Source organism: Chrysemys picta, chromosome 17, assembly GCF_011386835.1.
Source record: "Chrysemys picta bellii isolate R12L10 chromosome 17, ASM1138683v2, whole genome shotgun sequence".
Taxonomy (NCBI): Eukaryota; Metazoa; Chordata; order Testudines; family Emydidae; genus Chrysemys; species Chrysemys picta.
The window spans coordinates 19,409,577-19,430,468 of record NC_088807.1 but is presented as its reverse complement, the minus strand read 5'-3'; the positions used below and the strand labels follow the sequence as shown (position 1 = coordinate 19,430,468).

The 20,892-nt window shown below is 58.6% G+C and overlaps 1 protein-coding gene across 8 annotated transcripts; it reads right to left on the bottom strand.

The window, feature by feature from the left end:
- Window positions 1-624: 624 nt before the first annotated feature.
- Window positions 625-20,870, bottom strand: LOC101932420 (uncharacterized). Of its 8 annotated transcripts, XM_065571830.1 has the most exons (16): window positions 20,673-20,870; window positions 19,480-19,656; window positions 18,575-18,754; window positions 16,107-16,283; window positions 15,478-15,714; window positions 15,053-15,280; window positions 13,317-13,448; window positions 12,185-12,412; window positions 10,351-10,578; window positions 9,768-9,899; window positions 8,908-9,135; window positions 8,180-8,518; window positions 7,561-7,689; window positions 4,301-4,531; window positions 3,072-3,839; window positions 625-2,380 (listed from the first exon to the last, which is right to left on the bottom strand). In XM_065571830.1, the coding sequence occupies exons 1-16, from the start codon at window positions 20,803-20,805 to the stop codon at window positions 1,134-1,136; spliced, it is 4,794 nt and encodes a 1,597-aa protein (XP_065427902.1). In that variant the 5' UTR covers window positions 20,806-20,870; the 3' UTR covers window positions 625-1,133. The 8 variants fall into 8 exon arrangements, with proteins under 8 accessions (XP_065427902.1, XP_065427905.1, XP_065427906.1 ...); XM_065571833.1 differs by lacking the exon at window positions 9,768-9,899; XM_065571834.1 differs by lacking the exon at window positions 10,351-10,578.
- Between the last annotated feature and the right edge of the window lie 22 nt (window positions 20,871-20,892).

The window sequence follows — 20,892 nt, the reverse complement described above, 5'->3', positions numbered from 1 at the left end:
AATGAGTAGGGCCTGGAATAGCCTGTGGCTAAATCAAGCTGAGCCCCATGGGGGGAGATTTGGGGGAAGGATGTGAAGATGCTCTGGGAGGGGGGGCATGGGACAGATACTCCAGGGATGGGGGGGGCAGTAAGCACCAAAATTCCTGTGTTGGGGGATGATCTGTCTTGGAGGGCAGACGCTGTCTTTGGGCTCAGTGGGCAGAGGGGCGGGCGCTCTGTCTCGGGCATGGCCCCTAGGGGGTGAGGGGGATGGACAATTGATTCCCCTTCACACTGCCCCTCCAGTGCATTGTGGGAGATTTTGCAAAGACACACACACACACACACTCTCTCTCTCTCTCTCCCCCTCCCTCCCTCCAGCTTGGGAAGGGCTTTTCATCAGTACATGTCAAAACAATCAGTACATTTTACCCGGCAGGTCACGATCATTAATCCCATCCTGCAGCTTGGGGAAACCGAGGCACGGAGCGGCAAAGCGACGCCCCCGCGGTCACCTGCTGGCGCTGCAGAAGTAATTCGGTCGCCGGAACAAAGGCAGAGGCCAAGCGAAGCCGCGGCAAGCGAAGAGTTACAGGCGCCCGCGACTTCGAGAGACGCCGGCGAAACCAAACCACACGGGAGCTTTGGCTGGCGCTTGTTAGAAAATTTAATCGCTAAAATGTCAATGCTGCACACGGAGCGCAGGCCGCTTTCCCTGAGACGTTGGTGGCTGGCCACCGATTTCGGCAAGTGGCCACCGGTTTGGGGCAACAGTCGGTTGAAAAGCCACGACTGGTTTCCAGAACCAACGAGCACTCGTGATTCGATGGAGGGGGGGTCTCAGGGCGGGTCTGGAGTTGGGAGTCCTCAAATTAAGCCATCTCCCACTGAAAATAGTCAGTGGCCGCTTCTTTAGAGTTGTAAGCCAACGTTTTCAAGTCCACTAGATAAAGAGATCAGTCCTGGGGGGAGAAAAGCCCCAGTGCCCAGGAGACTGGGGTGGGGGGGCTGAAATGCCCCAGTGCCCCCTGCTCGAGAAATCACAGGGGTTTATTTCCCGACCTCTCCTGCAGAGCTCCGGGCGTTGTGCTGAGTTGGCCGCAGGCCGACCTGCTCCACCCCAGAGCCACCAGCCCGAGTTGCCAGCGGTGGCTATAGGAGAATGCAGGTGTCGGTGTGGTGTGGCGGCGAGTGGGCCGGTGGGGCCGAGGGGATCCCGGCCCACGGGCCCGGCGGGGTCGTCCCTGCAGAGGGGACCGGCTGGGCCGGATGGCAGCGCAGCAAGGGGTCAACAGGAGAGCCGATATCTCCACCTGAACCAGGGCGCCCGGTGTCTGGCCAGCCCTGCTCGGGGGTCGCTGAGACACTGGCCTCTGGAGGAGGGAGGGGATCCGGGGCCACCCCTGAGAGCTGCTTAATAGGGGAGACGGCCTGGCCCGTGGATGGATCTGCAGGGATCGGGCCCACAGGGGATCCCACAGCCGCTGATGTGCCCTGGTTCTGACCCACGGCTTTAGGGACCGGCTGTGCCCGAGAGGCATCCCCAGCCAAAGGGTGGTCTTGGAAGGGAGGCACCAACTGGACCCGCTTGAGCCGGGCCTGGGGTGGCCCCGGTGCCGCTGGGCACAGGGAGGGCGACTCTGGGGCTGCAGCGGGGGCCGGGGGGACCTCCCGGGTGGGAGGGTACACGACCGGGCGAGCAGCAGCACCGGGATCAGCCGGGGCGAGGGGGGACTCTGCCCCAAGCCAGAGCCACGACCTGCTGCACGGCCCCGATGCTGGGAGAACCACGGGGGCGCTGGGCACCAAGTCAGGTAACTCCCAGCTGGCTTCAGGTCGGGCAGCCTCTGGGCGCTGCATGGCCTGGAGGCTCGGCCCCCATCTCGGAGCCACGAAGGTGGGAGGGGGCTTGACTGGGACTTTGGGGTCCCCAGCCGGGTCGGGAGCTGTGAGGACTGGAGGGATCTCGGGCAGGGTGGGAGGGAGCTCAGCTGCGGAGTCGGGGTCCCCAGTCAAGTCGGGAGCTGCCGGGAAGGAAGGGGGCTCAGATGGAGTGTCGGGGTCCCCAGTCAGGTCGGGAGCTGTGAGGACTGGAGGGATCTCGGGCAGGGTGGGAGGGAGCTCAGCTGCGGAGTCGGGGTCCCCAGTCAAGTCGGGAGCTACCGGGAAGGAAGGGGGCTCAGATGGAGTGTCGGGGTCCCCAGTCAGGTCGGGAGCTGTGAGGACTGGAGGGATGTCGGGCAGGGTGGGAGGGGACTCAGCTGGGGTGTCGGGGTCCCCAGTCAGGTCGGGAGCTGCTGGGACGGGAGGGATCTCGGCCAGGGTGGGAAGGGGCTCAGATGGGTCGTCGGTGTCCCCAGCCAGGGCAGCAGCTTCTTGTGGGATCCACAGGGCGAGACCTTGAAAAACAAACCCAGTTAAATCCCACTGACAGAGCCCGGTGCCACCCCCACAGCTGAGCCACGCCCCTGCCCCTGCCCGCGAGGTTTGGGCCTGCCAAGCTCAGCACTAGACGCTGCTTGGGCTGGTGGGGGAGCTCCCTCAGCCGGCAGCGGCTGGAGGGTTTTATCCTCTGAGCCGGACCAACCAGCAGGGGGCGACAGAGTCCTGCCCCCACCCTCGATGCGTCACCTGCCCCAGTGCATTCTGGGAAATGCCCAGCGTGCCTGGGCCAATGGGATGCAGCGTGGCACCAGCGATGCATACTGGGAAACGTCCCGCCCCGCTGTGCATTATGCCCCAGTGCATTCTGGGAAGGTCTGGGCCACACAGCAAGCAGTCCCAGCAGGGCATTGTGGGAGACGTCCCGCCACAGGGAGAGCTGGGAAGGAGGAGGACCAGCCGAGCCAGTCACAACGGGACCCTCTGGCCCGTAGCGCTGGGCTGGCCCTGTTCCTACGCCCACAACAGAGTGGCCGATGGTTCGGGGCCTTAACATCTGGGTGGGGGAAGCCCCATCAACCCCTTTAGGGGACCCAGCCTGACCTCCCCCCCCCAATCACACATCCCTTGGGGGGGACCCAGCCCAGCCCCTTAATATCTCCCCCACACCTTGCAAGGCAGCTGTCCCCCCAACCCCCCGTTACGTACCAGGCTCTGCCCTGGGGGGTCCGTCGGGGTCCACTGGCAGCAGCAGCATCTGCACCCCGCAGCCCTGCATCCTCACCACGTCAGGCATCTGCGCCAGCCGCTGCTTGGTGGAGGCCGTGCAGCCCAGGGGCAGCGGGTGCTGGTGGGCGGCGCTGTACGCGGCACGGAACTGGAAGAGGGACATGCCCCCGGGGTGCCCGGCCAGGATGGCCCCCACCTTCCGCTTCAGCTCCCTCAGGTCCTCAGGGGGCTGGGCCCTGGACTCCTGGGTCCCCTCCTCTGCTTGCAGAACCAAGGGGGCGCTGGCCTGCCTGGCCCCGGACTCCTGGATCCCCTCCTCTGCTCGCAGGGCCAAGGGAGCGCTGGCAGGCCTGGCCCCGAACTCCTGAGTCCCCTCCTCTGCTCGCAGAACCAAGGGGGCGCTGGCAGGCCTGGTCCTGGACTCGTGGGTCCCCTCCTCTGTTCGTAGGCCTGAGCAGGTGCCGGTGGGCCGGGGTGGGCTCCGTAACCAGGCTGGGAGGCGGGGGTTGGCCCCTGGGGACTTTCCCAGCTTTCCCTGGGCGGCAGGGGCCCGGAAGGGCTCCCGGGCCGAAGGCAGGCTGGGAAGCAGAGGCCGGTTGGTGGTAGCACTGGGCAGCCGGGGGTTGAGGCAGGCGGTGGCGGGTTGGGGCGGGCGCTCCGCGGCATTCGTTGGGAGGAGGCACCTCTTGGAGCCAGGCAAGGGGCGGGCACTGCCAGGGGGCAAAGATCCAGAGCCTTTCTTCTGCCCTGGGGGGAGGGGGGGGAAAACTGCCGTCAGGGTGGGTAACAGGCACGTGGCATCCCCCAGCATGCACGGCAGCTACCGCTCTGCCTGTATCCCGCTCTGGACCCGCCTGGACTTTTCCCACGATGCACGGGAGCAAAGGCGGGTTTATGCCATGGGTGAGTTGGGGGGGGAACCCCGCGGCCTGCCCCACAGCCGGAGAGTCAGACAATAAGGAATCCAGGTCTCAGCTACCCGCAATGGCCCCATGGAGAGCTGGGGGCAGGGCTCTGGCCTGTGGAATGGAGTTCTGACAGCCAGTCCAGGAGGAGTCAGGACTCCTGGGTTCTCTCCCCTGTTCTGGGAGGGGAGTGGGGCCTAGTGGTTTGAGCAGGGGGCTATGAGCCAGGACTCTTGGGTTCTGTTCCCAGCTCTGAGTGGGATTTATTGTCCCGTTCTCCCCCCCACACACACCCCATCGTACCTGTCCCCAGCCAGACGATACACTTCGCTCCCTTCTCCGGCTGCCTGTACTCCAGCGCGGGCAGGCGCCTCTGCAGGAATCCGAGCACGTCCTCCTCGCCCTGGGAGCTGACAAACCGCTTCAGATCCAGCCCGTGTCTCTCCAGCAGCAACTCCTGCAGCTTCTGCAGCTGCAGGCCAGACTTGTATGGGCGTAGCAAGCACTTGAGCAGCGTCAGGACCTCAGTCGCACCTGCACAGAGGCCGAGGGAAGGAAGATCGCCAAGGTCAGGGGTGGGGAATGGGGCCTTTTCCCCTCTGGGGGCACCAGCTCCCACCTGGCCCCAGGGCAGGGAATGGCTGGCTCCAGGGGAAGGGATGAATCTGAGTTTCCTATGTCCTAGGTGTGGGGGGGCGGGAAAAAACAGCTACACCCCACTTCTTCCAGCACACAGGCTACAATTCCCCCACCCTCCACTAGGGGGCAGCCCCTACACATCCTCTCACTGGCCTCTAGCTATTCCCTGGATTCTGGCCCATTCGGATCCGCACCCCCCCAACTCCGGGATCCGGGGTGATCGGTTTGGCCCGTCATACACACCCGGGCAGGGAGCGTCGCCCGATCCTATTCATCGTTAACAATACTTGTACTGATGGCCAACTGATCCAGTGGGAATAAGGTTCTTGTCCCAGAATCAGGCTAATACCAAGGAGTTCGAAATCTTGGTGGGAACCTCGGGGTGTCTGGCAAGGACACGCGCACCGGAGGCAAAGCAAAGCCGTGGCGATTTTGATTAAGATCAGCAATAAAGCCAGAAAAGCTCATAACGAGAGAGGAACAATACAGTATTGGAGATATCTGGAGTACCTACTAAATCTGCATGCTCACACCCTTCCTCGAGGGCCTGGTGGGCAGAGACAAAGGTCTGATGGTCCAGGTTCCTCAACGCTCAAGAGGGACAGCAGATAACAATAGAGAAGGTGGCTCAAGTGACGGCCAGCTAGCCCCCTCCACACGGTGGTTGGCCCTATTACAGGGCCCGAATGCTATCATGAATAACCCTTCGAGGGGTTGTGAGCGCTTTGGGGGACAGGACTAAAATTCAAAATGATCTGGACAAACGGGAGAAATGGTCTGAAGTCAATAGGATGAAATTCAATAAGGACCCTGCAAAGCGCTCCACTTAGGAAGGACCAATCAGTTGCACACATACAAACTGGGAAATGATGGCCTAGGAAGGAGTACTGCAGAAAGGGATCTGGGGGTCATGGTGGATCACAAGCTAAATACCAGTCAACAGTGTCACGCTGTTGCAAAAAAACCAAACATCATTCTTGGCTGTATTAGCAGGAGTGTCGTAAGCAAGACACGAGAAATAATTCTTCCGCTCTACTCTGCAATGATTAGGCCTCAACTGGAGTATTGGGTCCAGTTCTGGGTGCCACATTTCAGGAAAGTTGTGGACAAACTGGAGAAAGTCCAAAGAGGAGCGACAAAAATGATTCAGGTCTAGAAAACATGAGCTATGAGGGAAGATTGAAAAAACCACGGGTTTGTTTAGTCTGGAGAAAAGAAAACAGAGAGGAGGTGATAAGTTTTCAAGTCCATAAAAGGCTGTTACAAAGAGGAGGGAGAAAATTCGCATTAACCCCTGAGAAGCAATGGGCTTAAATTACAGCAAGGGCGGTTTAGGTTGGACATTAGGAAAAACTTCCTGTCAGGGTGGTTAAGCACTGGAATAAATTGCCCAGGGAGGTTGTGGAATCAGCATCATTGGAAGTTTTTCAGAGCAGGTGTGATAAATGAGGGAGGAGGAGGTAGTTCCCTTTTGTAGACACCCAGCCAGCCAGTTGGCTGTGGAATCCCTCTTCGTGGTTGTTCTCTACCTACTTTTCCTGTAAAGGGTTAACAAGCCCGCAGGTAAAAGGAGCCAATGGGAGGCTAGAACGTTTTAAAATTGGGAAAAGACTTCCCTTTGTCCCTGTTGTGTTTCTCCGGGAAAGAGGGGAACAGGAAGCAGTTATGCTGTGAGAAGCTTTAAACCAGGTATGAAAAACCATCAGATCATACCTAAAGATTGCTTACCTGAAACCCCAGAAATGTAAGTAAATTAGGGAATGTCTAGGAAGACGCGATTAGGGTTATTTCTTATTGGCTTGTGGACTCCTCTGTGCTAAACCCAAATGTGTTTTGTTTTGCTTGTGACCTTTAAGCTGCACCTCAAGAAGGCTATTCTTGGTGTTTAAATTTTGTAAGTGGGTTATTTAAATCTGGCAAAAGCCTGAGTTCCCAGATGTATTTTCTTTCTTTTTGTTTTTAATAAAATTTACCCTTTTTAAGAACAGGATTGGATTTTTGGTGTCCTAAGAGGTTTGTGCGCATGTTATTTAATTAGCTGGTGGCAACAGCTGATTTCCTTTCTCAGCTCTTCCCCGGGGGGGGGGGGGGGAGGTGAAAGGACTTGAGGGTACCCCATGAGAAGGAATTCTCAAATGCACCTTCCTGGGTTTCAAGGGGTTTGCATTTGGGTGGTGGCAGCATCTACCCAGCCAAAGTCAGAGAGAAGCTGGAACCTTGGGAGTTTAATACAAGTCTGGAGTGGCCAGTGTTAATTGTTTGAATCCTTGCCGGCCCCCACTTTCTGCACCTGAAGTGCCAGAGTGGGGAATTGACCTTGATAGCAGGTTAGACAAACACCTGTCAGGGATGGTCAGATAATACTTAGTCCTGCCATGAGTGCAGGGGACTGGACTAGATGATCTCTCGAGGTCCCTGCCAGTTCTAGGATTCATTCAAGTGCTCGGCCTTCCGTGCCCAAATCTAACTTCCTCACCCTTCTCCTCGGGTGCACTTATCCGATAGGTGGGGCCCTGCCATATTCACAGCCGTGAAAAACGTGTCATGGACCGTGAAATCAGACCTGCCCCGTGAAATCTGGCTATGGGAGGAGAGGGGAGGGGAGGGGAGGGACCGGGCTGATGGCATTTTAATTCATCACCGCACCAGTCACCCCTGGCTCCAACGGGTTTTGCGGTTACCACTTCCCTGTTCCTGCCACGGCAGCTTAGAGGCAAGTGTGGGGCCGTTTCTCTACGGGATACGGGCCTGTAGGTTACAGGTGAATATAACAAAGGCAACGCAGCCCTATGGGTTACTCCCCCCCGCTCAGCACAGCCCCCTCACTTCTCTCTAGGGTGCCCAGACATCCCAATATTAGGGGTTTTACCCTCCCCTCTCCAAAAGTTTCCTGATTTTTCACATTTGCTATCTGGTCACCCTACTTCTCTCCGGCGCAGCAGCAGACTCTGGGTCCCAGTCAGCGGCGTCCCAGCTGTCGGCCACCCCTGGCTCCTGGGGGATGCCGGCAGCTGTTTTCCCGGGACAGGAAGCTGCGTGGGGATGCGGGGACCCTGGAGAGGGCAGAATGGGGCCTTCACTGCCCACCCCGAAATGACAGCCCGCCTCCCCCCTCGGCCTGCCAGGGGTCGTTTGTGGGACGGGGAAAGGGGTGACAGGGCAGAGTGGAGCGAGTCAGGGTCCCAGGTTGGTGTCACATTTTTCTGCCCTTTGGCCTTTAACCCCACAGGGCTGGTAATGGCAGATTCCTCGTGGTTAGAGCAGGGGAGGCTGGGAGCCAGGACTCCTGGGTTCTATCCCCGACTCAGAGAGGAGTGGGGGCTAGTGGTTACAGCAGGGGGGCTGGGAGCCAGGACTCCTGGGTTCTATCCCCGGCTCTGAGAGAGGAGTGGGGGCTAGTGGTTACAGCAGGGGGGCTGGGAGCCAGGACTCCTGGGTTCTATCCCCGGCTCTGAGAGAGGAGTGGGGGCTAGTGGTTACAGCAGGGGGGCTGGGAGCCAGGACTCCTGGGTTCTGAGCTTCGCTCTGGGCCACACTCCCTACCTCTCTGGAGCCACACGATGCAGTTGTTGCCCTTCTCTGGGCCCCGGAGCGTGAGTCCGGGGACATCCCGCAGGAAGGAGACCACGTCCCCGTAGCCTCTGGCCTGGCTGAAGGCCTCCAGCTCGGCTCCATGTTTCCCCACCAGCAGCTTCCGCAGGTTCTTCACCCGCATGCCAAAGGGGTAGGGGGCCAGGGCGCCCCGGATCAACGCCTCCATCGCGCCGGGCTTTGCCACCCGACGCTGGCTCTGCGTCCGCTTCGCTGGGCCCGCGGCACCCGGCCCCCCCGCTTTGGCAGGATGGGAGGGGGCGGGGAGCGCAGGGGCATTAACAGCAGCATCTGAAGAGGAGGGGAAAAGACACAAAACAGCCCCTCAATGGGGGGGACGCGAGGCCCCCACGGGTCCACCTCCGGCCAGCAGGCACAGGGCCCCCCGCCCCGGGGCAGGCCCACCCATGCATCCCCCTGCCCAGCATGGCCTCCTCACAGCCCCTAACCCCAGCTGTGCCCTGCAACCCCGCCCCCAGGAACCCTTACCCCCCCGGGCACATGCCCAGCTGTACCCTGCCCCCCCATAGGCACATGCCCAGCCGTGCCCCTCTATCCCCCCCGAGCACAGCCCCTCGCAGCTGTGTCCTCCCCGACCTTTCACACCGGGCAGGGCCCCAGCTGCATCTCCCGCCATAGGCCCAGCTGCCCGGCACCCCCCCGGCCGCTTGCCCACCTACCCGCGTCCAGCCGGGCCAGGCAGGCGTCGCCCTTGCCCGGGTCCTGCAGCCAGATGTGGGGCAGAGCCCGGAGCAGGTGCAGGGCGTCCCCGCAGCCCCGCTGACGGCTCAGCTCCTCCAGGTCCAGCCCGCGCTCGCTCCGCAGCGCCTCCTTCAGCTTGCCCACCTTCAGCCCCAGCGGGAAACGGCCCAGCACGTCCCGCACCCAGGCCGAGACCTCGGCCAAGCCTGCCACGAGACGGGGGGATGGGGGGGCTGTGAGAGCCTGCGCACGCTGAGAGCCCCCCCGTCATGGGGCACTCTGTGCATGTGCACCCAGCGCTGGGGACGAGGGGCCGTTCGGCAGCCCCCACGGGCCTGAGTCCTCGGGCGTCCCCAGAGCGGGGGCAGGGCCCAGGAGAGCACCCCACATGCTGCCCCCCACTACTCACAGTCCGCTGCCAGTATCCCCCCCCCCAGCCAGCCCCTGTACCCCGGCCACAGGCTCCCTCCAACCCCAGCCCCCTCTCAGGCCCCCGCATCAACATAAACCAGACAGCCTCCCAAAGATTTTCCCCACAAATGGCAATGGTGCCACATACCTGGCCCCCGCCAAAACAGCCCTACAGACACACCCCCCAACGCCCCCCACCCATCTCCCTCCAACATGCCCTGCCCCATAGCCCACCCAGAGATGGGCGAGGGAAAGAGACCAGCCGCCGAGCCCCACAGAACCATTCCCCAGGGGGGCAAATGGGAGCTCAGGCTATGGGGCGATGGGGGGGTGGCATTGGGGGGGCCTGGCTTGGGCTGAGTCCTCCCCGCCCAGGCTCACGCCCCACACGCGGCGGCCACACTGAGAAGCCGGCTGAGCTGCTCACCGGGCGTCTCCCCCGGGGCTCCCGTTGGCCCCCCGTCGGCAGGGGCATCGGGCGGGGGGCTGCTGCTGGGCCGGGCCGATGGGGGAGTGGGGTCTGGGGGGGGCTGTGGGGCAGGGGGCGTCACAGCCTCACCTAAAGGAGGGGAGAAGATACAAGAGCACCTCAGTGGGAGTGAAAAGACATGTACACCCGGCCCCCACACATCCCCCTCCCACCAGCGGGCACGTCCCCCTCCCCTCCCCCAGCTCCTGCCACTGGGCATGTCCCCCTCTCCCCTCCCCTCCCCTAGCTCCCCACCCCCGGGCACAGCCCCCTGCCCTGCAACAGGCCCACCTATGCCTCCCACCACCAGGAACAGCCTCCCCACACCCCATAATCTCCGTTGTGCCCTGCTAACCCCCCACCACCAGGAACCCCCACTCCCTGGGCACATGCCCAGCCATGCCTCCCCCCTCCCCACCCCCCGAGAACATGCCCAGCCGTACCCTACCCCCTCCCACATGGACCAGAGCCCCCCTCCCAGCCACGTACTCCCCCAGCTTCCACGGCCCTAGCTGTCCCCCCCAGCCGCTTGCCCACCTACCCGCGTCCAGCTGGGCCAGGCAGGCGTCGCCCTGGCCCAGGTCCTGCAGCCAGACGTGGGGCAGAGCCCGGAGCAGGTGCAGGGCGTCCCCGCAGCCCCGCTGACGGCTCAGCTCCTCCAGGTCCAGCCCGCGCTCGCTCCACAGCGCCTTCTTCAGCTTGCCCACCTTCAGCCCCAGCGGGAAACGGCCGAGCACGTCCCGCACCCAGGCCGAGACCTCGGCCAAGCCTGCCACGAGACGGGGGGGATAGGGGGGCTGTGAGAGCCTGCGCACGCTGAGAGCCCCCCCGCCATGGGGCACTCTGTGCGTATGCACCCAGCGCTGGGGACGAGGGGCCGTTCGGCAGCCCCCGGGCCTGAGTCCTCGGGCGTCCCCAGAGCAGGGACAGGGCCCAGGAGAGCACCCCACATGCTGCCCACCACGAGGAACAGCCTCCCCACACCCCATAATCTCTGTTGTGCCCCAATTCCCCCCTACACACACAGCAGGAACCCCCACTCCTGGGCACATGCCCGGCCGTACCCTGCCCCTGTAGATAAATCTCCGCATTAAGCATCTTTGCGTAACTGCGTATCGTTTTCATCATTTTCATATGACTTTTGTATTATGCCTCTTCATACAACCTTGTACACCTCTACCCCGCTAGAACACGACCCAGTAGAACACGAATTTGGATATAACATGGTAAAGCAGCGCTCCGGGGGGGGGGGGGGGGGGGGGAGAGTGGGCTGCGCACTCCGGTGAATCAAAGGAAGTTGGATATAACGCGGTTTCACCTATAACGTGGTAAGATTTTTTTGGCTCCTGAGGACAGCGTTATATCGGGGTAGAGGTGTATCAAGTCTTTCCACATATAACCTCCATTTTCATACAACTTTATATCAAGTCCTTTGATATGGGAACTTTGTACCAAATCCTTATATAGAAACTTTGGGCTGGTCTACACTGGGGTGGGGGGAAATCGATCTAAGATACGCAACTTCAGCTACGTGAATAGCGTAGTGAAGTCGAAGTATCTAGATAGATTTACCTTGGGTCCACACGGCGCGGGATTGATGGCCGCGGCTCCCCCGTCGACTCTGTTACCGCCGCTCGTTCTGGTGAAGTTCCGGAGTCGACGGTGAGCGCGTTCGGGGATCGATATATCGCGTGTTAACGAGACGCAATATATCGATCCTTGATAAATCGATCGCTACCCGCCGATACGGCGGGTAGTCTGGACGTACCCTTTGTATTGAGCCTTGGTATAATGTTATAGCCCCTAAGGATAGTTAAGGTAGAAGAAAACTGTCTTTTCGCTAGTAGAATAATATCTGCCCCCTTTTAATCAATTGCCCTGTTGAATGAACGAGGTGTGAATGGGTAAGGCCTGGAAGGCAGCACCTCCAGACAGCTGCAACAGTTGGAGAGGGGATGGAAGCCAGACCCAAGAACAATAAAACTTGTCAAGTGGGCTCATTAAAGAAGATCCGACATACTGAGGGCCTTGGGAGTTAGAAGCGAGCACCTTCTTTTGAAAACACCTTCTTTGAAAATAAATGTGGCAGCATTAAGACAACACCCAGAAGGATGCACCACAGATGATATATATCTTCTTACTGTACTTTCCACTACATACAGCCGATGAAGTGGGGTTTAGCCCACGAAAGCTTATGCACAAATAAATTTGTTAGTCTCTAAGGTGCGACAAGTACTCAAGTGTCAGAGGGGTAGCCCTGTTAGTCTGGATCTGTAAAAAGCCACGTCCTCCCCACACCTTCCACGGCCCCAGCTGCATCTCACCCCAGCTCCCGCCCAGCTGCTCGGCACCCTCCCAGCCGCTTGCCCACCTACCCACGTCCAGCCGGGCCAGGCAGGCGTCGCCCTGGCCCGGGTCCCGCAGCCAGAGGTGGGGCAGAGCCCGGAGCAGGTGCAGGGCGTCCCCGCAGCCCCGCAGACGGCTCAGCTCCTCCAGGTCCAGCCCACGCTCGCTCCGCAGCGCCTCCTTCAGCTTGCCCACCTTCAGCCCCAGCGGGAAACGGCCCAGCACGTCCCGCACCCAGGCCGAGACCTCGGCCAAGCCTGCCACGAGACGGGGGGATGGGGGGGCTGTGAGAGCCTGCGCCAGCTGAGAGCCCCCCCGTCATGGGGCACCCTGTGCGTGTGCACCCGGCCCTGGGGGCGAGGGGTTGTTCGGCAGCCCCCGGGCCCGAGTCCTCGGGCGTCCCCAGAGCGGGGGCAGGGCCCAGGAGAGCACCCCACATGCTGCCCCCCACTCTTCACAGTCCGCTGCCAGTGTGTCCCCCCAGCCACCCCCTGTATCCCGGCCACAGGCATCCCCACAGCACCCCCACACACACACAGCCCGCACAGCCTGCTCCCTCCACCCCCATCCCCTCACAGAACCCCACCCCACCAACCTGCTCCCCCATCCCCAGTCCCCACACCCCACCAACCTGCTCCCTCCATCCCCAGCCCCCCCCACAGCTCCCAACCTGCTCCCCCATCCCCATCCCCCCCACCCCTCACCTCACCAACCTGCTCCCCCATCCCCAGCCCCCCCACAACCACCTACCCCACCAAACTGCTCCCTGCATCCCCAGCCTCCCCGACATCCCCCTACCCCGCTCCCTCTAACCCCAGCCCCCCCACCAACATGAACCCAACAGCCCCGAAGATGTCCCCCACAAATGGCAATGGTGCCACACACCTAGCCCCCGTCGACACAGACCCACAGACTCCCCCCCCAACACCCCCAGCCATCTCCCTCCAACGTGCCCTGCCCCATAGCCCCCCCAGAGATGGGTGAGGGAAAGAGACCAGCCGCCGAGCCCCACAGAGCCCTTCCCCACGGGGGCAGACGGGAGCTCAGGCTATGGGACAATGGGAGGTGGCGTTGGGGGGCCTGGCTTGGGCTGCGGCCTCCCCGCCCAGGCTCACGCCCCACACGCGGCGGCCTCACTGAGAAGCCGGCAGAGCTGCTCACCGGGCGTCTCCCCCGGGGCTCCCGTCGGCCCCCCGTCGGCAGGGGCATCGGGCGGGGGGCTGCTGCTGGGCTGGGCCGATGGGGGAGCGGGGTCTGGGGGGGGCTGCGGAGCAGGGGGCTTCACAGCGTCACCTAAAGGAAGGGAGAAGAAACAAGAGCACCACAGTGGGAGTGAAAAGACAAGTACACCCGGCCCCCACACGTCCCTCACCCCCCCAGCTGTCCTCACCGGGCACGCCTCTGCCCCCCAGCTCCTGCCACCGGGCACGTTCCCCTCCCCCCACAGCTTCCACCACTGGGCATGTCCCGTCCCCCCCCAGCTCCCACCACCGGGCACGGCTATCCCTCATAATGGGCACAGGCCCGGCTGCCGCTTCCACCTTTCCTACCATATTTTTTGGTCAAAAGACTGAGGAGAAAAGCATCACGTTTGCAAAACAAACAGAAGAAAGGGGGGGGGGGGGAGATATTTCTGTCCCCCCAGAAAGCGCTAACAGAGTCCCTTTGGTGAAGAAAACTGTGGGGAACGGAGGCTTTTGTCAAACATCGGAGTGAAAAAAAAACCAACTCGAGTTTGTCCGAAAAACCCTGAGGCCACGTCTACACTACGGACGTCAGAGCAGCGCAGCCATGGGGCCGTGTCTGCGGGGCTGTAACCCCGCCGCACCGATTATAGCACCGGAACGGGGGTTTGCTGGGGGAACTTCGCTCCCCGCATAACGGGAACCACATTGACGGACACATTCATCCTCCGCCTAGTCAAGTCTACTCCGGGGCCAGGGCAGCGAGGCTGCGGGGCTCAGAAGCGCGGTTGGTTCACACCCCTGAACGCCGCAGCTCCGTCGACCGACGTTTTACGGGTAGACCAGGCCCGAGGAAACTGAAAGTCGCCGTTTGTGAAGAAAGCTGAGGAAGAAAGGAGCGACTCTTGTCAAAAAATGCTGTGGGAAAACATTGCTTTTGTTAATAATCCGAGAGAAAACCATTGCACGTGTCAAAAAACGTGAAGGGGGAAAAAAAGTAATTTTGGTCAAGACAATGTGAGAAAAAAGGAGCGGCTTTTCTCAAAAAAAAAAAAAAAAACAGAGGGGGGGAAAGGTCGCTTTTGCCAAACAATGTGAAGTAAAAAAGTGACTTTTGTCAAGAAAACAGATGGAAAAATGTCACTTTTGTCAAAAAAAAATATGGAGGGAAAAACCTCGCTTTTGTCAAAAATCAGAGAAAAAATGGCTGATGTCAAAAAAGAGTGAGGGAAAAAAGTCGCTTTTCTCAAAAAAAAAAAAAAAAAAAAAGTGGAGGGGGGGAGGTCACGCTTGTCAAGAAAACATGAGGCAAAAAGGACTCACTGTGCTCCAGATTTTCCATAGAAAATTTCAAGTTTTCAGTGAGCTGTTTCAATTTAGAAAAGTCACTGCGGTGCTTCATGGGAGTTGTGGTTCAGATGCCTTGTGACTGCCATTCTCCTCTACAGCCCAGGCTCCCTGGTCGGACTACATCTCCCACAATGCACCATAGCCTCTATTCTTGGTGGCGGGAGGTGGTGCATGATGGCAGTAGGACAGTGCATTGTGGGAGATGAAATCTCATGGGGGAGGAAGCCCAAAGGGCCATCTAGTCCATTTGGCCTCAGAGGAAGATGCGGGATGTCCATTGGTGTGAGCAGTGGGATAACCTGCCCTCATCCTACCTAAGACCAGTTCAGCCCTGACGCCTGGACCGTATCCCTCTCTCCTCACCCTTCTGAAGCTGGACAAGACACTTTTCCCCTCTCTCCAGCCCCTGCAGCCTGATCCCACGCAGCCTGGTCAGATAGTCCAGGGTGCTCAGATATCCCTGTTGCTGGCTGAATTCCTCCAAGTTCACCCCGTGCCTCTGCCACATGGCCTTCCTCAGACTGAAGACCCGCAGGCCATTGGGGAAGGAGCCCAGGGTGCTGCAGAGCAGCGGCAGGGGGTCTGTGACGTCTGGCAAGACAGAGACACCATGAGAGATACTGGGCAGCAGGATACAGACAGGCCATTGGCCATGTTTCCCCAGCATGCACTGGGGGAGACACAGCTGGGTGCGGAGAGGCCAGTGTGCCATTGGCCAGGGGCTCTCTCCACATTCAGGAAGGGGGCCGGGCTGGGGCAGCCCTACAAGAAACCATCTCCCCACTCACTCTTCTTAAAGGTACAGCTCAGGACACGACACTTCTCTCCCTTCTCGGGGTTCCAGAGTTCGATACCCGGCATCTCCTGCAGGAAGGACACGACTCCCTGGTACCCCCCGTCCTGGCTGAATGCCAACAGGTCCACCCCATGCTCCTTCCGCAGCCTCTTCGTCAGCGGCTTCACCCTCATACCCTTGGGGTGGCATCTCAGAGTGTGAGAGACGTGGGTCAAGACTTCACCCAAGTCTGCACGGAGGGAGGGAGACGGCGGTGCTGAGCAACGGGAAGGGGAGCCCCTCCCGCCCACAAGACCCCAAACCTATGCCCTTGGAGAGCACCACCCAGAGAGACAATGTGTGGACATTGGCCAGGTTTTCCCAGCATGCACCATGGCAGTGACGGCTGGGTGGTAGGGTATGGACAGGCCATTGGCCACATTTTCCCAGCATGCCCTGGGGCAGCGCCTGCCTCCTTAGGGAGGGGCATGGAGGGAGCAGCCTTTGGATCCGGTCCAGCCCTCGGCCTCTCTGCTGAACCTGTTCTAACTGGACCGAGAATCAGCAACTCATAACATGCAGGATCCTAACTACCCAGAGTCCTCCAGGGTGGGCAGCGCCTACCTTCCCCTGGGGCCTCACCTGGATTTGTCATTGATGTCGGGGGTACGTCTGCGGGATCCAGGCAGGCAGTAGCCACGGGGGGCAGAGTGGGATCGGGGGCTGCATCAGGAGGGGCGTCCATGTGGGGCCCGGTCCAGAGCTCGGGCGAAGGAAAACCAACAGAATCCAGAGGTGGTGGAGTGGGCGTAGATCCAGCTGGGAAGAGAAGAGGGGGGAAGGTGGTAAAAAAAGAAAGAAAGAAACAGAAGGAAGGAAGGAAATAAAAGAGAAGAGAAACAACAACAACAAAAGAGAAAACTCGAGGGTAAAAAGAGTCATTTTGGCAACATAACAACAGGAAAAAAAATCATTTTTGTAAAAAATGAGAACAAGTCACTTTTACCCAAGAGAAAAAGACCAAAGCCAGTCGTTTCTGTCCAAATCTTCCACGGAAAATTTCAAGTTTTCATTAAAAAAACAAAATGTTTCCATTCAGAAAAGTCGCCGGGGTGCGTTATGCCCCCCCGATTCTACCCTACAGCAGAGCCTCCCTGATTGGACTGCATCTCCCACAGTGCACCAGGGTCCCCGCTCTTGGGGATAGGAGGCTGCACTGTGGGAGATGCCACGTCGCTGGGGAGCGTGACGCGGACGTGCCCAGACAGGTATATTACACCTGCTTCTGGCCACCCTCCTGAGACGTCACCGAAGGGGGCTGAAAGCTAAGGGCTGGCCGATCCTTGTGGCTAGCGTGAGGTGTTTGTACAGGAAGGAGTTTAAGTGATACCTAAAACGTAGGATATTATGTTCTGAAACTGCTGGAGATGAAGCATGTCCCCCGAGGCAGGGCGGGTCTCGGCTAACTCAGTTGAGAATGAGAACAATCAAGTATCTTTCCACCCAGCCCTGCTGGGTTTACAGGCTGGAGCAGGTACGCACCTAAGCGTTTACAAAGAAAAGAACCCCCAAGAAAAGACTCTGAATAGGAGACCCTCTGGGCTGAGCTGAAGATAATGAAATGAAAAGATAATGAATGAGACTGTAGGGCAAGAAAACTGTCCGCTTAACTGCATAGCTCAGGGGTGTGAGGACACCTCCCTGAAGCATTGTAGAGTTTCAAACGTAGACACACCCCATCCTACAAGAGAAAAAGAAATGGGCACAAGATGGTATCGTTCCAGAGGAGATATTTTGCCAGCATGAGTGCCTCATGAAATCCCAGCTCTCCGAGCCGGACAAGCGTTATATGGACCGACCTTTGGGTGAGAAATACCTCAGGAGAGAGGGAAGGAACTTGTTAATAAACTAGAAGCTGAAGATGGCGTGTTCTGTTTTACTTTCCCCTGCAACCTTATGTTGGCCAACCCTTCTTTGAATCGGTCTCAAGCGCCGTTAAATAAACTTCAATTTGGTTTGACTCTAGATGCCTCTAAGGCCACGTCTACATGACGTAATTCTGTCAGCACACAGCTGTGTCAGCAGTGCGCGTCCCGGTCAGGAAAGCTTGCATCCATTGTACTGTCGGCGTGGGGCATAGTGGGACGGCTCCTGAAAGTAGGGTGACCAGATAGAAAGTGTGAAAAATCGGGACGGGGGTGGGGGGTAATAGGTACCGATATAAGAAAAATTCCTAAATATCAGGACTGTCCCTATAAAATCGGGACATCTGGTCACCCTACCTGAAAGCCGGTAACATGACTTGAGCAACCCGGCGTCTACACTGACACCGTGTCGACCTAACTACATCACAGACAAGAGTCCCTCATCCTGCCACCAGGTGGTAGCAATTCACCCAGGACACCTCGGTTAAGCCCAGAAAGTGTCCTGGGTCAGCCCAAGACAATACACTCTAATGAGCCTCAGAGGAAGGTGCAAGATACCCATTGGTCCTCGTCGTTAATCAAGACCAGTTCAGCCCTGACGCATGGAGCCCCATCCCTCTCGCCTCATCTTTTAGAAGCTTAACGAGACACTTTTCCCCTCTCTCCAGCCCTGTAGCCTGATCCCACGCAGCCTGGTCAGATAGTCCAGGGTGCTCAGATATCCCTGTTGCTGGCTGAATGCCTCCAGGTTCACCCCGTGCCTCAGCCACATGGCCTTCTGCAGGCTGAAGACCCGCAGACCATTGGGGAAGTAGCCCAGGGTGCTGCAGAGTAGCGGCAGGGGGTCTGTGACGTCTGGCAAGACAGAGACGCCATGAGAGATACTGGGCAGCAGGATACAGACAGGCCATTGGCCAGGTTTTCCCAGCATGCACTGGGGCAGAGACGGCTGGGCGGTAGGACATGGACAGGCCGTTGGCCCGGTTTTCCCGGGGTGCACTGGGGCAGCGCCTGCCTCCTTAGGGAGGGGCATGGAGGGAGCAGCCTCTGGATCCGGTCCAGCCCTCGGCCTCTCTGCTCAGCCTGTTCTAACCGGACCGAGAATCAGCAACTCATAACATGCAGGATCCTAACTACACAGAGTCCTCCAGGGTGGGCAGCGCCTACCTTCCCCTGGGGCCTCACCTGGATTTGTCATTGATGTCGGGGGTACATCTGCGGGTACGTCCAGGCAGGCAGCAGCCACGGGGGGCAGAGCGGAATCGGAAGCTGCGTCAGGAGGGGCGTCCATGTGGGGCCCGGTCCAGAGCTCGGGCAAAGGAAAACCAGCGGGATCCAGAAGTGGTGGAGTGGGGGTAGATCCAGCTGGAAAGAGAAGAGGGGGGGAAGGTGGTAAAAAAAAAGGAAAGAAACAGAAGAAAGGAAGGAGATAAAAGAGAAAAGCAACAACAAGAAAAAATAGAAAACTCAAAGGTAAAAGAAAGAGTCATTTTGGCAACAAAACAGAAAAAAAAAGTCATTTTTGTAAAAAATGAGAACGAGTCACTTTTACCCAAGAGAAAAAAAACCAAAAACAGTCGTTTCTGTCCAAATCTTCCATGGCAGTGATGGCTGGGTGGTAGAGTTTGGACAGGCCGTTGGCCACATTTTCCCTGCATGCCCTGGGGCAGAGATGGCTGGGTGGTAGGATATGGACAGGCCATTGGCCACATTTTCCCTGCATGCCCTGGGGCAGAGGTGGCTGGGTGGTAGGATATGGACAGGCCATTGGCCACATTTTCCCTGCATGCCCTGGGGCAGAGATGGCTGGGTGGTAGGATATGGACAGGCCATTGGCCAGGTTTTCCCAGCATGCACGGGGGCAGACATGGCTAGGCAGTAGGGTACGGACAAGGCTAACATGCAGTTGGCCAGAATTTCAGAGCATGCACTGGGACACCATCTGCCTCCCTACAGAGGAGCGGTGGGAGCTTAGCCTCTGTGTCTGATCCAGCCCAGGCCGAGACCCAGAGACACACAACACCAGGATCCCAGCTACCCACAATTCCCCAGGGCAGGCAAAAGCAGCGACCCCCCACCCCAGACGTCACCTGGATTTATCCTTGACATCAACCACGGCGCACCAGGATCCAGGTGAGCAGCCGTCACCAGGGGGTGAACGAAATCGGGGGCTGCGTCAGCGGGGGCATCCGGCGAGAGGACGTCCCAGGGCTCGGCCAAAGGAAACCCGGAGAGATCCAGAGGTGGCTGTGGGGAGATGGAGCCAGCTGGGAAGCGAAAAGAGGGAAGGTTAGAGAAAGGAGGGGGGGGAAAAAGAGGAGAAAAACCAGAGACAAAAAAAAAGGGAAAAGGAGAAAGAGAGGGGGGGAAAGAGACGTGTAATTAACTCTATTAAATAATGTGGAAAATGTAACTCTTCTCTATTTAACAGTGTTCTAAGAAAACACCAAAGGGAATTTTTCAGCTTTCAAAACTTGTAACAAAAATACAAATCAGAAAGTTGGTTTGTGTCACCTTGGCCTGCAGAGATAACAGGGCAAAAGCCAAATGGGGGATTCACTAGCCAGACCTCCACCTCCCTGGTAAAACAGACGAGGGAGCACGAAACACGCTGGACACGCAGCGACGCCAAGAGGAAAAGCCAACACAACCTGTCGTAAGACGCAGGAAGACACATGAACGCAATGAAAACCCAGCGTTCATTAAGACGAATCGTAATAGTGAAAATAAATAAAAAAGGTACCAAGCAACGGTTTAGCCAACTAAGGGAAAAAACGCAGCCGTTCAAAGAATTTTACGCTGGCATGTATGGAATTATATTTAAGATATGTTGGTGGAGACAGCCGTTTCAGTGATCTGCGCCTGCCTCATGTCACAAGACACGGGGGATAAAAACGGTGGGTTTGACCAAAGGGGAATAAATCAACATAAGACTTACACCAGATTGGACCGGCTTCAATCTAACACCAACAGCACCAGCTACCTGTGCCCTAAGGCTGAATAATTTATCGTCACGCTGCCCTGCTCTATCGGCCTTATTTCCTTTTTATGCTTAATTAAAGTAGTAACATATTGTCCTAACGTGTGCATATTAAAGCTCAAAACTGGTTGAGCTTGGTAATTGGTGTGGACGGTGCTGTCTGTGGCCAAATGCATCACATGCCCCTTTGCTGCCAGGATAACAGCCTCCTACTGCTAGCGGCCGCTAGACCTCCTCCTTTAGCTCCAGTGGCAAAGCCCTGTGCTCTTGGTGCCAAAGATCCCAAGTTCAATCCCTCCTTACCTCCCCCTGGTGTCCCCGGCTGCCCCTGGGAAGAATTGGCGATGACCAGAGACCCTCCATCCCACAGCAAGCTGCTCTCCCACGAGTCCAGGCTCTCGGCAGCCGGGATAGGGGCGCAGAGGTCCCAGGACATTGGGGAGTCATGCCGGAGGAAGAAGGGAAGCGGCACGAAGCCTGCATGTGAGAAGCAAGTACCTCTGTGAGCCCAGAGCGGCCCGCA

What these genes read in the sequence shown, in the direction of transcription:
- LOC101932420 (XM_065571830.1), bottom strand. Translation starts at nt 20,805, where the DNA reads ATGTCCTGGGACCTCTGCGCCCCTATCCCGGCTGCCGAGAGCCTGGAC. An exon ending in GACATCAATGACAAATCCAG is followed by an intron (nt 15,715 to 16,106) that starts GTGAGGCCCCAG and finishes CCCTCCGTGCAG; the next exon opens with ACTTGGGTGAAGTCTTGACC. An exon ending in CCTGGCCCGGCTGGACGCGG is followed by an intron (nt 8,519 to 8,907) that starts GTAGGTGGGCAA and finishes CCTCCTCTTCAG; the next exon opens with ATGCTGCTGTTAATGCCCCT.